Raw genomic sequence first — 14,555 nt, forward strand, 5'->3', positions numbered from 1 at the left:
TGTATTTAATTTTAAACCATGCTCTGTAAATTATGTAGCAGCCCTGAAAACTGATTTTTTTTTGTTTTGTTTTGTTTTGTCTTCTTAGGGCTGCACCCTAGGCATATGAAGGTTCCCGGGCTAGGGATCCAATCGGAACTGTAGCCGCTGGCCTACGCTATAGCCCCAGAAATGCCAGATTCGAGCCGCATCTGCAACCACAGTTCACAGCAATGCTGGATCCTTAACCCATTGAGCGAGGCCAGGGATTGAACCTGCGTCCTCATGGATACTAGTCAGATCCGTTTCGTTGAGCCATGACAGGAACTCCTAGGTTTTTTTTGTTTTGTTTTGTTTTGTTTTTGCCATTTCTTGGGCCGCTCCCTCGGCATATGGAGTTTCCCAGGCTAGGGGTCGAATCGGAGCTGTAGCCTCCAGCCTACATCAGAGCCACAGCAACTCGGGATCCGAGCCACGTCTGCAACCTACACCACAGCTCACGGTAATGCCGGATCCTTAACCCACTGAGCAAGGCCAGGGATCAAACCCGCAACCTCACGGTTCCTAGTCGGATTCGTTAACCACTGCGCCACGACGGGAACTCCAGAACTCCTAGGTTTTGTTGTTGTTGTTGTTTTGTTTTGTTTTGTTTTAAAAGGATCTTCACAGTTCCCTGACTCCATGACAACTCTTTCAGGCTTTTACAGACTTCGCTCAAGGCCGATGAATGCCCACCATGTGATAACTTTTTAAAACCCACATCACAGTGTGGAGGGTTAGTCATCCTGGAAGGCTGACCCTCTCCACTGTAAGGTCCTATTCATCCTTTTTGGGAAGCCAACTTCTCGATCTGAGAGTCATTCTTCTAAATCTCTCACCCATCCCCACCTCGTGTGGCAGATCTGAGACCTTTGATGTCAATTTTTGAAGTCCTTTGATGGGTATGTGACAAGTGCTTTGGTAACTATAATGCCTGGAGGGGATACCTAAATAATGACGATGGGAGAGAAAATGCAAACAAAGTATGGTATGACTACTAAGTGATCACAATTCCATCCATCTTGGAACTTGTGAGGCCTGGGGTAGAGCCAAGCCCAGTGGTTTGTGTCCCAGGGGTCCGCTTGCTCGCGTGGGGTTCAGGGGACAGCAGCTTTAAGGGCGGCCCTCCCAGGGATGGTTGGAGTCTTTTGGTTTCCAGCAGTTGCTGTCCGCAGGCCTCCTTAAAGCAAAGGCGGGCGGAACCCCGGCGAACTGGAACCTGCAGGTCTCCACTTTCTCTTAGACCGCCGGCCTCCTCTGGGGTCCTCCCACTCCCCATTGACCAATCCCTCTGGCCCAGTGCAGAGGGAAGCAATCTGATTGGCTTAGTCATGGCGCCCATCCCCTTTATAATACGTGTCGGCCTATGAAAGGACGGCCAGTGGATCAGGTGCTCATCTCTGTCCAATTGGAGGCCTAGCAGCCACTTCCTTGGCGATTAAGGCAGGACTTGCAGACAGCAGGGGATCGGGTGGCCAGCACCTTGACTGCCGGGTCTGTACAGAGTCGTGCTCCCCTGCTCCTCCCCACGAGCCTGACCCTCCAGCGCTCCTCTTAGGACTTGAGTCGTTCTCACACCTACCTAACCCCACTTTACTCAGTTCATCATTTACTGATCTGCCCCTTCGTCAAATGCATCTTGACTTCTTCCACTCTTCTCATCGCCATGGTGACCTTCCTGTCACAATGGGCGGCAATGTCTTGACTGCCATCTCACTACCAGAGTAGTCTTTTCAAAGCACACACCAGGATCACTCACCCACCAGTGGGTCCAGTATGAACCAAGCCCCTACGCAGGCTTTTGCCATAGAACTCAAGTACCGTGGGCAGATCCCTCCGCATTCTCTCCTGAGTGTCCGCCCCTCCCAAGCTCTTCGCCAGCCAGGGACCTCCGCGTTCCAGGTCCTCTTGCCAGAATGCTCAGCAGCCCACCTTCTTGCCACGGAACCCCTGCTCATTCTAGAGAGCTCGGGTTAAGGGTCATCTAGTCAAAGGGGCCCAGGTCTAAATGGCATCTTCTGACATTCTCTCAGCACTTAATTTGGATTTTTGCTTCCATGTCGGTTACCCGCCATCTCCCCTGCTGGATGACCACTCCCGCCAGGACAGGGTCTGTCTACCTGGTTCAGTGTCGAACTCCTAGGAACCAGCACAGTGTCTGGCACTTCACAGGGTCTGGATAAATAGTGTGCCAGCTCAGGGCCACCAACTTTTATTTTATTTTGTTTTTGTCCACCCCACAGCATATGGAGCTCCCAGGCCAGGGATCAGATCTGAGCTGCAGCTGTGACCTAGGCCTCAGCTGTGGCAACTTGGGATCCTTTAACCCACTGTGCTGGGCCAGGGATCCAGCTTGCGTCCTGGCGCTGCAGAAACACCGAAGATCCTGTTGCGCGGGAACTGCGGGGCCACTGATTTTTAAAACAGCGTCCTGCAAACATATGTGTACCTAAGAGCATGGGAATGGTCTGGAAGCAAGAAGGCCAACTTCTCAGTCTTGGCTGCCTCTGGCGGCTGGGGAGGGGGCCAGGATAGGGAGTGGCATGGGATGTTGGCCAGCCCTGGCTTCAACTGTAATGATTTTACTTTTTACTAAATGATAATGAACAAATAAAGCCTGTTCCAGATCAGGGGAGACAGAGGGAATGGGCAACGCCAAGTCACACTCGCAAAGAACAAAAAAACACCGTGACACTCTGCAATCCACTGGTGGGATTGAGTCTTCACTTTATTACTATGTCACCAGAAGTCACCACCTTCACTTGGTTCACCACAAATGGACGGATGTCATAAAGAAGGGTGCCACAGGGCCACTGGATTCACTCTTGAGAGACTTAACCAGGTGGTGGGGGGAGTCCAGAGTGGGGGCCCAGGATGGGGACCGCCATTCACTGCACACACGCACACACAGAGATATATTTGTGGAGCCTTATATTATACATCTTATATGTAGAAAATATATATATTTATACTATACACAGGCAGTAACGCTGCGGGAAGGGCCGGGCCACCCAGACCAGGGCTGTGGGCACCAGGGGATGGGAGTGTCACATCAAGGGGCAGCGCCAGGAGACAGATGGACAAGTCCATCCTCCCATAAACTCTGGGGAGAGGTGCTCCCCCTCTGTGCTCCTTAGAGAATCAAAGGGGTCTTGGGCCAAGCTTAGGGGCCCCTGAGGTGTAGTGTGGGGGCTCTTGGTTATATAGGGGAAGCCCGGGACCCCCAATAGTCTTTGAAGATCAAGAATCACCAGGGAAGGTTGCAGTGGGGAGCAGATGCCAGTACCCTGGGAATTAGTCCCTCAATTGTTACGCCCCCCCCCCCCAGGTGGACTAGGAGCCATACACGGGCAGGTGTCCTGTAACGGTGCAGGGTCAGTGTCACGTCAGAAGCAGGACACCTGGATCAGGAACCCCTAGCTCTGGGCTTGACTTTGGACAGGTCACTGTCTCCCGGCCCAGGTTCTGTTGCCCCTAAGGGTCCTTGCAGCTCTTCACTTGTGTGGAACCCAGTTTTCCTCAGCCCTCTCTTGTGCCTGATGAGAGAAGGGAGCCCCAACTCAGCAAGGTCAAAGTGCAGGGGTGCCCTTCTCCAAGGAAGGGCTTGGAAGCAAAGGGGAGGCAGAGCGGAGCAGCAGGGAGGGAAAAGGGGATCCCGCTGGCCTGTGAGCACAGGCTCTGAGCTGGGGGTCCCCAGCTGGGCTGTCCTCAGTGAAGCCATGGCACAGGGCCTCCAACCCATCAGGGGAGTCAGGAGCTCTGGGTCTCAGTCAAACCCTGCCCTCCAATCTCTCATCCTGTTTCTCATTCCTACCACCGCACAGCCTGACCACGCGATCCTGCCTGGACGGCACCCCAGGACGAGCGGGGAGTGCCAAGTGGCAAGAGTCAGCACCCCCTGCCCCTGGCACAGTCTTGTAAACGTTCCCATTATGGGGGGCAAGGAGCTTCTGTACTAAATACTCAAGGGTTGGGTGAAGCTTAAATGGTATCCTGCCCTCTAGCCCAGCATCACCAGCAGCTGGTTGGTGCCCAGGGGAACAGATGGGCAGCACCCTGAGGTCTCCCAGTGCCCATCAGAAAGGGAGGGTTTTGGTGGGGAGTGGGTGAAGGGGAGGACTTCTCCCAGCATGCTGTGTGGGCACAGAACTTCTCTCTGCTAGAAATGCAGCCGCGCCCACCCCCACCCTTACTTGCTTTGCCAACCTCTGGTCTGGTACAGGTTCCACTGCTCAGCCTGGCAGACACCGTGACCCCATCCTGTCCCCACCTGGGTCCCCCGGGGGAGAGAACCAGATAGAGCCCTTTGCCCAGATGTGGAAAATTGAAGCCAGCAACGTGCAGCTGTCACTCAATTATCTGGGGTCCTCTCCTGTCACTGCTGTCCCTTGGGAAGACTTGACAAGACCCAATCCACACTCCACTGCTAATTCACTCGCACTCTCTGAGCCTCAGTTTCCCCTTCTGTTAAGTGGGGACAGTGATGCTACTTCTCTGCCTAGGAAATTCCCTCTCCTCCCCTCACTGCCCTGCTGACTCCTGCCTGTCTTCAGGGTCCCTCCTCACAGGGCCTTGGCCCGTCTGGCAATCGCATGGCGCATCGCCCCGTTATGGACCCTGGTGCAGCTGCTGGTTTAGTGCTCATTTCTGACGCCTGCCAGCTCCTCAAGGGCAGGGATCCCACCCTCTGTACTCCGGGCACAGATGCCTCATAATTGCTGCATCAAGAGACAAGTGAGCAAACACTACCTGCCCTGGGGTTCCTGGGGGGGCCGGTGGTAGGAACATCCAGCACCAGGCGGCCCACAACCCTGCTGCCTGCTCCCCGAGGCACCGGCTGGTGGCTGCTGGGCCCCAGGTCGCCCCTGCCTCTCTCCCTTCAAGGCCTCCCTGTTGCTTAAGGCTCAGCAGAGCACCCATGTTGTGCAAGATTCCCCCCCTCCCCCCACAACCCTTCCTATGCCTTTGGGAACACCTGCCATCCTCTCTCCTAGAGCCTGTCATCTCCCCAAGCCTTCCATGCCCCAGGGGCTCTCACCGTTCATCTTGGGGACAGTTTGTCCCATGGCAGCAGCTCACAGGCTGGCCCTGTTGGATCTAGAGCCCCTGTCTCCCCACAGAGGGACTGGCCGAGTGGTAGGCCTTCTGGGAGGCCAGAGGAGGGATGCTCCATGTCCTTGGCCATCCCAGAGGAGGGAAAGATGACACAGTGTCCCAGATCAGTTCTGTTTCCTGGGAGGTCACAAGGGCAGGGAACAGGGCATCGCTAGGTGGCTGGGACCAAGAAGCCCAGGCAGCAAGCCCAGCTCTGCCACTCACTCACTGTGACCTTGGGCCGGGTGCTCCCCCTCTGGGCTTCCTTGTCCACCCAGTTCCAGGTAGGGACTTAGCGGGCCTCTCCTAGAGGCAGGGACAGTGGTCAGTCCCCTGGGAAGCCACCAAGGGGCGCGGGCGCTCCTGCGGGGACCCGCACAGCGCAGAGCTCAGAGCAGTATGCGGGGTGAGGCAGCCCTCAAGGCTCTCCTGCCCCGATAAGGCCGGGGAGGGGCCGGCAGGGTGTGGGGAGAGGGGCCTGGAGGCAGGGCTGTCCCGCTGCAGGGGGCACAGGCGGGGCAGGGGCAGAGCAGGCCCCTGGCTTGCAGCAGAATCAGGGTGTCTCACGGGCTGAGGTCCCCAAGACCTCTCAGAGTGACAGGAGCACTGAACGGTGGAGCCCCCCGCCCAGGGATCAGGGGAGGCGGGGAGGACGGGGACAGCAGGTGCTCTGTCGTCAGGTGGCCTGGGCTTGGCCCCACCCCCATCACTGGCTGGCCGCATGACCCTGGGCGAGTGACCCGGACCTCTCCAGGCCTCAGTTTCCTCGGCCATAAAAGGCAGACAGCCCCAACCCTCCTAGCAGGGCGGCTGTGTCACTCCTAGCAGGTGACGGCCCCCAGGGTCCTGTGGGTGCTCACACCCCTCAGCCAAACCTCCCCGGCATCTTCTGGGGGATCCTTCCCTCCGTGCCCACCTGTGGGACCAGCGGGACCTCCTCCGCCGCTCATCCCCCTTTCTGGGGACCATCTGTCCTTCAGCACTCGTGCCAAGCACAGGCCTGACATACAGGAGGTGCCTGACGAAGGCTCGAAGATACAAGGAATGAACACAAACACCCCAGAGCCCTGCTGGACACACCTGCACACACGTGTAGACAGCCCCAGCACCTTACTGCCCCATCCCGCCCAAGCTGCCCTGGGCCTCAGTGCAACAACCTGGAGGTGCCGGGCAGGGCAGCCTGGGGGGGAGCGGGGGCGCTGGGTGTGGAGGGAAGGGGCAGGGGGGCCACTGGGGCGGGGCGGGGGCAGGTGGTCACTGCAGCTCAGTAGCCCTGCGACTGGTAGCCCTGGGGCTCGGTGTCGAAGGTGTTGGCCGGCTGCTGGTAGGTGCCGCCCATGCCGGCGGGGTCTGGCCCGGTGCTGGGCTCCACGTAGGGGGCATAAGGCATGCTGGAGTCCTGGCTGGGGTCCATGTAGTCCTGGGAGAAGAGGGCCGAGTCGGCGCCAATCTGGTACCGCTGGAAGGCCAGCACTGCCTGGCCCGCCTGGGGACGGGGGCCGGCAGGGACAAGGACAGGAGGGAGGGGATGGTTAAGGGAGAGACAGACAAGAGCACTGGGTTAGTAGAGGTTAGTCCACAGGACGCAGGCAAAAGAGGGTTAAATATCCTCAAAACACCAAAGATGGGACCAAGCCTGACTGGGAAGGAAGGCTGTCCTTGCAGCCAGCCCAGAACCACACTGTCGAGCCAGAAAGACCTTCAGAAAGCACCTGCCTGCCTCGTATCCCCTAATCCCAGAGATCACTCTAGGTCATCAAAAAATTCTAGAGTCTACAGAGTTACCACTGTGGCTCAGTGGAAACAAATCTGACTAGTATCTGTGAGGACATGGGTTTGTTTGATCCCTGGCCTCACTCAGTGGATTAAGGACCAGTGTTGCCATGAGCTGTGGTGTAGGTCAAAGACGCGGCTTGGATCTGGCGTAGGTGTGGTGGCTGTGGTGTAGGCCAGCAGTTATAGCTCCAATTCAACCACTAGCCTGGGAACTTCCATGTGCTGTGGGTGCGGCCCTAAAAAGACCAAAAAAAAAAAAAAAAAAAATCTAGAATCTTCAGAGCCTTCATTGAGGAGCGTTAAAATGGCTCAGAGGCCCACAGCATCCTTCTAAAACTGTGTTCTCAGGGTTTTACGTGGAATGGAAAAAACAGGTTTTTGGTGTGACAGAGAATGTCAGCATCTCAAAGGCTATTCTGTCTCTCACGTGGCTGGGCATGGCCATATGACTAAGTTCTGGCCAATGGATCACCCCCAAGTTCTCTGTCCCACCCTTTGACCTGATGCCTGGAATGCAGATGTGATAGCTGGTGCTCAAGTTGCCATATTGGACCATGAGATCTATGAGCCCAGTTGTAGGGATGGGAGAGGCCTGGGTCACTAACAAGTTCTGAGGCCACTATGTCAGCCCCAGACTATCTAAGAGTTTGTTTCAACCGCTGTTATTTACGAGTTTTGTCATTTGCTTCTGAACCTCATTCTAACTGAAACTCTTGATCAAAGGAGTTTGGGAAACTGAGTTAAACAGAGTAAAACAAGTCTCAGGACCATAGGACCTGTCAAAGCCCTGTCTCTTTAATGTATGCTGGGATCCCCAAGGGGAAACTATGGCAAACAGCATTTACCAACCTTTTCTAACCACAGAAGCTCTTTTTTTATAGGGCCCAGTTGGGAAAGACTTGTCTACAGCATACATACATAGGTGGGAAATTCTTTTTCAGTAAAAGCAATTACATTGTTATAAGGACAATGACACGGACCACATCAAGCTAGGGAATGAATTAAATCTGTCATTAAAAGAAAATGTTTATAGGTCTACACTGAAAGCCTTCTCCAGAGATCTTCCCAACCCAGGTAATCTGGCTGTGATGGAAAGATGCACATGCTCTACACACCCCTATTTGGGGGCTGGGGAGACTGAGGCCTAGAAAAGGGAGGCCTTATGGCCAAGTTAGTGCCAGAACCCAGACTGGAACACAGGAGTCCTGCTCCTTCCCAGGCCAGGGCCCTCACCACCTCCTTCCTTTTGATCCGCCAGCTGACAAGGCCGTAAGTCAACCAGGAACCCAAAAGGGTCAACGGGTGAGAGACAGGGGGCAAAGTGCCCTTGGTGTTTTATTCCAGAAAGTTCCAGAAACCCAGTGACTAGGCATTACCTTTTGATTTATGTCACTGGAGAAAACTCAGAGGGGCAGCCCTTCCTGGAAAGTGGCTATTTAAAGCAAAGTGCCAGGGGCCTGGGAAAGGCAGACCAGGACTCAAGGAGGTGAGCTGAGGAGGTCAGGAGTGGCTGTCTTGTACGTTCCACTTTGCTGCGGGGCGGGGGGGGGGGGGGGGGGCCTCAGATGCAGGAGCCTGGAGGAGCAGGGGGGTGGAAAGCCCCTGCCTCCTCAGGAGTGGGGCCACATCTTTAGCACCTCTGAGCCATCAGCAAGCCCCCAAGAGCTTTGGGAATGAAAGGATGAGTCCCTAACAGGAACTCCTACAGACGTGGTCCTCCCATAACTCCAGGCTGGTGTCCCGCACAGAGGCAGGGGGCTGGAGCAGATGACCTCAGCGACCCCTCCAGGGATAGCAGTTCCAGACCTAGTGCTATCTCTGTGGTCACTCCTCTGTCCCCACTGAGTCAAGGTGTCCTTTAGCCATCCAGTTCCAGACGCCACAGACAGAAGCCACGGAGAAGTGTGAGCCCCTGTTGGACTGAGGTGCAGAGGGGAGGCTGGGGCTTCTGCTCAGAGCGCAAGGACCTGGGACACTTTGCTCTGGGGTCTGGGCTCCGTTACCTCCTCCATTCCTGCAGAGAGTAGAGGAGGGGTAGGTGGGCTCCCGCCCAGGCAGCTGAGAGCCCCAAGGAGGGAGCCTGTGTAGAATTACTCCCAAAGCAGAGATTATGAAGGTGTCCTCTTTGGAGAGAATGAATGAATGGATGGATGAACAAGGGAGCCTACATTTATTGAGCATCTCTGTGCCAAGCCCCATGCCAACCTTTGGTTCATCTGCACAACAGCCCTGAGACGTCAGTCCGTTATCACTCCTCAATCCAGCAGGCTGAGGCTCAGAGAGGTGCAGGGGTCTGTCCAGGGTCACACTGCCCATGAGAGCAGAGCCAGACCAAGAGTCCTCTGATGTCCTTGGCCAGAACTTCCCTTGGCAGCCACCTGCCATGGGGACTATAAAATCGGCTTTGCTCTTGCAGCCGTGGGACAGGCTCTCACACTGTGCCCACAGCTCAGCACCCCAGCGGCCCATGTATGGAGCCACCTTCAACCCTCCAGCATCCTGCGGCTGTGCACTGGGGAAAATTTCAGTTTGTCTTTCCCTCCCCAGCCTGCGGGCTCCTGGGGCCAGGGGCACGCCTGATTCATCACTAGGCACAAAACAGTTGCTCAATAAATGTTTACTGAATGAACGGACACAAAGGAGGCAATGAGTGAATAGGTGGTGAGTCTTAACGGCCTCTCAAGCCAGCCTGCCCCTGCCCAGCATGCCTGGCATCCTGGCGGATCAGTGGGCAGTAGGTGCCCCCCAGCCTAGCCACCGGGCATGACTAGGGCAGGCCTACGGCTGTGCCGAGGCAGGAAACAGGGTGCTGTACTCCTCCTGGAAGGTAAGGTCCTTGAATCTCCGCACGGCCAAGGCTGCGGTCAGGCTCTGCCAGAAGAGAGCAGGGATGAGGCCAGCCTCCAAGAACAGGGAAAGGCAGAGCTGCCAGCAGGAAGGCGGGCTTCATCAGGAACCTGTCAGTCAGACCCTCAGGCCCGCCCCCGGAAGTCCTGAGGTCCAATCACCCACCTCCTCCTCTGCGGGCCCCTCCCTCGGGAGAAAACGGAGGTCCACGGGGTCCCAAAAAAGAGAAAGAAGCCTGGCCAGGACAGGCCTGGGAAGGCAGGAGGACAGCGAAGGCTGGCTGAAGCACGGCTTCGCAGGAGGGGCCAGGGCTGCCAGTAGAGAGCCCCACCCCGGGGGGGCTCCTCCTTGCCGAAGCCTGGGGCCGCACAGCCAGAAAGCCTGGAGGGGAGGGGGCTGCCGGAGGGGAGGGGAGAACCTTGGGGATGAGGTTCTGGGTTTATGTCACCCCAGGTCTCTGCAGGAGGGAGATGAGGGGAGAAAAATTAAATCGAGAGGACCTGGAACCAGTGGGAAAGAGGGGCCAGCCTTGCTGTCACGCAGGTGGGTGCTTGAGATCACCGGGTCCAGAGCCTGCAAAGGGGTGACCTCTGGCCAGAGGGGCCAAACACAGGCTTTTTTTGACCCGCACAGTATGTATTTTTTAACCTGAATAAATTGCTGACACATAAAGATCAGAGTATACAGAGAAACTCAGATTTCTGGCTTTGCTGGGGAAACAGGAAGACCTGGCCTCTGTGGGTCCCCTTTCCTGCTGGGCAAAGGGTGCCCTTTTAGGATGGCGTGCACGTGCCACCTGGCCCACTCACGCCTTCTCAGGTCCTGCCTGCCCTGTGGACATCTGCGGTTGTGGCACGCCCCACCGCAAATCCAAGCTCCCTATTTTACAGACGGGCAGATAGAGGCCCAGAAAATTAGAGGCGGCCCCAAGGTTTGACCCAGGTCTCCTCTCAGCCTGGGCTCCTTCCCAGTGTAGAATCTCGAAGCCTTATCCTGCCCTCTAGGCCTCAGGTTTCTCATCTGTAAAAGGGGACAGCAACTCTCTACCACCCAAATACTGGAGTGGCTGGGAGGGGAGCCTGTTACTACACCAAAGGCAGGGTCTGTCGTCACCACCTGCCTGTCCCCACTGGCAATGGCAGCTGTCTTCTTCCTCGGGGAGCAGTTCCCCCCCTCACCCTGTAAGCACTGAGGAGGGAGGGAGAACAGAGTCCCTGGTTCTGCTGAAAGGCCACCAGCCCCGGGGGCCCGGCTGGGCAGGCGAGTGGGGGCCAGCTGGGCGGCGTACTCACCCACGTGAAGATGGAGAAGAAGGAGAAGGCGATGGCGGCCCGGGCTGCGTCCGTCCCTTCGTTCAGTGGGTTGTCCTTGGGCTTGGAGACCTGCCACTGGTTGGCCAGGTAGCAGAAGCCCACGAACCAGAGGAAGGCCCAGAAGGCTAGGGTGTCCACACGAGGCAAGCGGGGGAGTGGGGAGGAAATGTGAGATGGGAGGTTCAAGAGGGAGTCTCCCATGCCCCCACCCCCAAGGAAGAGGTGGGGGGGGGAATCAGAGTGGGGGGAGTGCAGGGAAGATGCAGAGAACAGAGAGGCCAGTCAGAGGTCAGATGCAGGGTGGGAGAGAGCCAGCCAGGCCAGAGCAGGGGTGGGGGGGGGCAGAGGGAGGGAGGGAGGGAGGGAGGGAGAAAACCCCGTCAGCCTAGGCCCATGTTTCTCTAACCTCAACCAAACACAGACCTCCCAGCTGAATCCCCCCTGGCCCGTGGTCCACCCTGAGGCCTGCAGCTCGCTGAAGAGCGTCCACCCAACCCCCGCCCGCTGCTGCCTCCCAGAGAACAGGCCAGGAAGGAGGAGGGCACGCCACGGCCAGTGGGTCTGCGTCTCTATGGTGTCTGCAGTCTCAGTGCGGGGCCCTTGCAGAACCAAGGTCTGGAGAGTTCGGGATTGCGAGCCTTGTAGCCACAAGACTTCTGTGTGCCCAGAAAGTCCAAGGCTGCTTGGGATAAAGAGCCCAGGTGCCTAGTGGTCAGTGCCTAGAGCCCAGACCCTCCTAGAGGCTCTGCTGGGGAGCTCCGGGGTTCCAGGGAACACAATTTGAGAAGCACTTATGTCATTCTAGTTCCTTCGACTCTGAGGGACCCCAGGCCTCACCCCTGGCGGGCAGCTTGGCACATCCTGAGAGTCCTGGGCCTGGAAGTGGGGGGAGGTCCCAGCCACAGACCAGAGACCACAGTTCTAGGCCACGGGCTCCAAACCCAAGCATCCTCCAATCAGTCCCTCAGAACTCATGGGGACAGAGGCCAGGCGACCTCTGGCGAAGGTCGTTTCTGAAGGGCAAGGGCAGCAGCTCCCCAGCTCCAGGTCCTGACCTCCCGCGATGCCTACTGTGTGCCCGGGCCCTCAGCTACCGCCTGTTTAGTTCTCACAGGGCTCCACCAAGGCAGGGGCCAGAGGACGCCGCTGAAAGGCGAGGTGACATGGGCGTTGTGCTCCCCTCCCCGCCACGAGCCATGGGCTGTTCTGGGGTCTCGGGCCCAGCGCTGGGCCCGTCCTTCCCTGCTACCAGCCTTATGACCCCAAGTCTGTCCCTTCACCCGCCTGCACCTCAGTTTCCTCATCTGGAAAATGGGAAGAAGGGCGGGAGCCGCCTGGCAGGTGTGTGTGAGGATGCGGACGAGCGGGACCACGCGGGACAGCCCCCTGCCGACTCCGCTGTGCCAGGGGGGCGGGGGGGGGGCTTGGGCTGGGGGCTCACCCGAGACGCCGATGTCCGACAGGACGGCCTTCTTCCGGTCCTTCACGCTGCTGATCTGCGGGAAGTAGACGTCCAGGGCCAGGTAGAGCAGGCAGGTGAGGAAGGCGAGCACGCCCACGGTCACGCCATAGCCGCAGGCGTTGGGGTTGCGGTTGTAGACGCAGAACTCCTCGCTCTCGGAGGGGCTGTTGAGGTAGCCCTCGTTCACGATGGAGCCGAACACCACGATGGAGAACACCTGCAGGGGTTGGGGGGGGGCCGTGTGAGCCCCCCGTAGGCCCCGGCCCCGGGGAGGGGAGGGCTGCTAGGCCCTCGGTCTGTCGCCTGCCTCTCTGGGAGCCCTCTTCCCCCAAAAGCCACAGGCCCGCTGTTACACAGGCATTTCAGAGGGGAAGCCCAGAGAGGGAGGGGAACTTGCTCAGGGTCACACAGCCCAGGAGGAGTCAATCCCTTCCTTCTGCAGCGGCAGGCACGGAGGACCCTCCCACCGCATGTGCGGCCTCGCACCCCTTCCAGTCGGGTGCAGAGAGGGCTTCCTGGGCTCTGGCACCAAGGTTACTCTGGGTCTGGACCCGGCCTCCCAGAACAAATGGTCTCATGCCCTCTGGGTGGTGAGTCTGCCAAGCCCCCGTGCCCCAGCATGACTCCCCCAGAAGCTGGCACGGGCCTGGCCTCATCTTGTGCTTCCCTCCCCTCTGCGGAGCTGTGGGCTGTTCTGGGGTCTCAGGCCCTGTCCGTGGTCCCACCCTTCCCTGTTGCCCAGGCCCTGACAGGTGGAAAGAGCGATCAATGAAAAAAGATACCAGTCACAACTCGGTCAATCCCAGGCAAGCTGCACAACCCTAGTGCATTACAGGTGGTACCTCCTTTAAAGCCCCCAACGGCCCCCAGGACATGTCTATTTCAGTTGGGGTGGCAGCCAGCAGAGACAGTCCCCACGACCCCACCTCCGGGTATTCATGCACTTGTGCAATCTCCTTCCCCTGGACTGTGGGCTGAGCCCAGCCATTTGCTTCTAAACAGAATATGGCAGGAGTTCCCGCTGTGGCACAATGGAATCAACAGCCTCCTAGAAGTGCTGGAACATGGGTTTGATCCCCGGTCTGGCCCAGTGGGTCAAAGGTCCAGGGTTGCTGAGGTGCAGGTCAGTATTGCAGCTTGGATCTGATCCCTGGCCCGGGAACTCCATATACCACCGGGCAGCCAAAAAAGAAAAAAAAAAAAAAAAAAAAGGATACGGCAAACAGTGACAGATGTCCCTTCTGCTGGGAGAAGGTTACAGACTCCGGTCTCTGTCATGCTCACCCTCTCTCAGCCCCTGCCACTTGCTCGATCGGGTGGAAGCAGCTCCCACGTTTAGAGCTGCCTTACGGAGAAACATGCGGTCTGGAACTGAGCCCCTCAAACCACAAGGCTGAGTCCTGCCAGCCCCATGTAAGTGACCTTGACCGTGGATCCAGCCTCAGCCTCCAAATGAGACCACAGCCCTGGCTGAGATCACGATGTAAGGTAGGGCACCTGGCCAAGCAGACTGCTGACCAGGGAAACTAAGAAAACTAATATTGGTTGTTTTAAGCCACTACATTTTCAGAGTTCCCACTTTGGCGCAGTGGGTTAAGAACACAATTATGGGGACTTCCTGTTGTGGCACAGCAGAAACGAATCTGACTAGTATCCATGAGGATGCGGGTTTGGTCCCTGGCCTCGCTCAGTGGGTTGGGCATCTGGCGTTGCAGTGACCTGTGGTGCAGGTCACAGATGTGGCTCCGATCTTGAGTGGCTGTGGCTGTGGCTATGGCATAGACCAGCAGCTGCAGCTCCAACTCAACCCCTAGCCCGGGAACTTCCATATGCTGTGGGTGTGGCCCTAAAAATCACGGGAAAAAAAAAAAAAAAAAAAAAAAAGGAATTCAACTGCATCGGCTTGGGTCACTGCACAGGTTCAGGTTCGATCCCAGCCTGGTAAAGTGGGTTAAGAATCTGGTGTGGCGGAAGTCGTGCGGTAGGTCAAAGTGGTGGCTCAGATTCAGTCTCTGGCCTGGGAACTTCCATCTATTGCAGATGCG

General features: G+C 57.3%; 1 protein-coding gene across 6 annotated transcripts in view; it reads right to left on the reverse strand.

The window, feature by feature from the left end:
* Positions 1-2,720: 2,720 nt before the first annotated feature.
* SYNGR1 (synaptogyrin 1) overlaps positions 2,721-14,555 on the reverse strand; it is a 31,562-nt gene continuing 19,727 nt past the window's right edge. Inside the window, exons 2-4 of one of the 6 annotated variants that reach the window (XM_021091099.2) lie at positions 12,490-12,727; positions 11,028-11,173; positions 2,721-6,532 (exon numbers count right to left, since the gene is read on the reverse strand). In XM_021091099.2, coding sequence (XP_020946758.1) covers positions 6,377-6,532; positions 11,028-11,173; positions 12,490-12,727 — 540 coding nt within the window. In that variant the 3' untranslated portion in view covers positions 2,721-6,376. 6 annotated transcript variants of the gene reach the window in all.

The sequence above is a fragment of the Sus scrofa genome, chromosome 5 (assembly GCF_054392235.1).
Source record: "Sus scrofa isolate SSC_HxYL_T2T_F1_AM1 chromosome 5, Sscrofa_HxYL_maternal_Yorkshire_Landrace_v2.0, whole genome shotgun sequence".
Lineage (NCBI taxonomy): Eukaryota > Metazoa > Chordata > Mammalia > Artiodactyla > Suidae > Sus > Sus scrofa.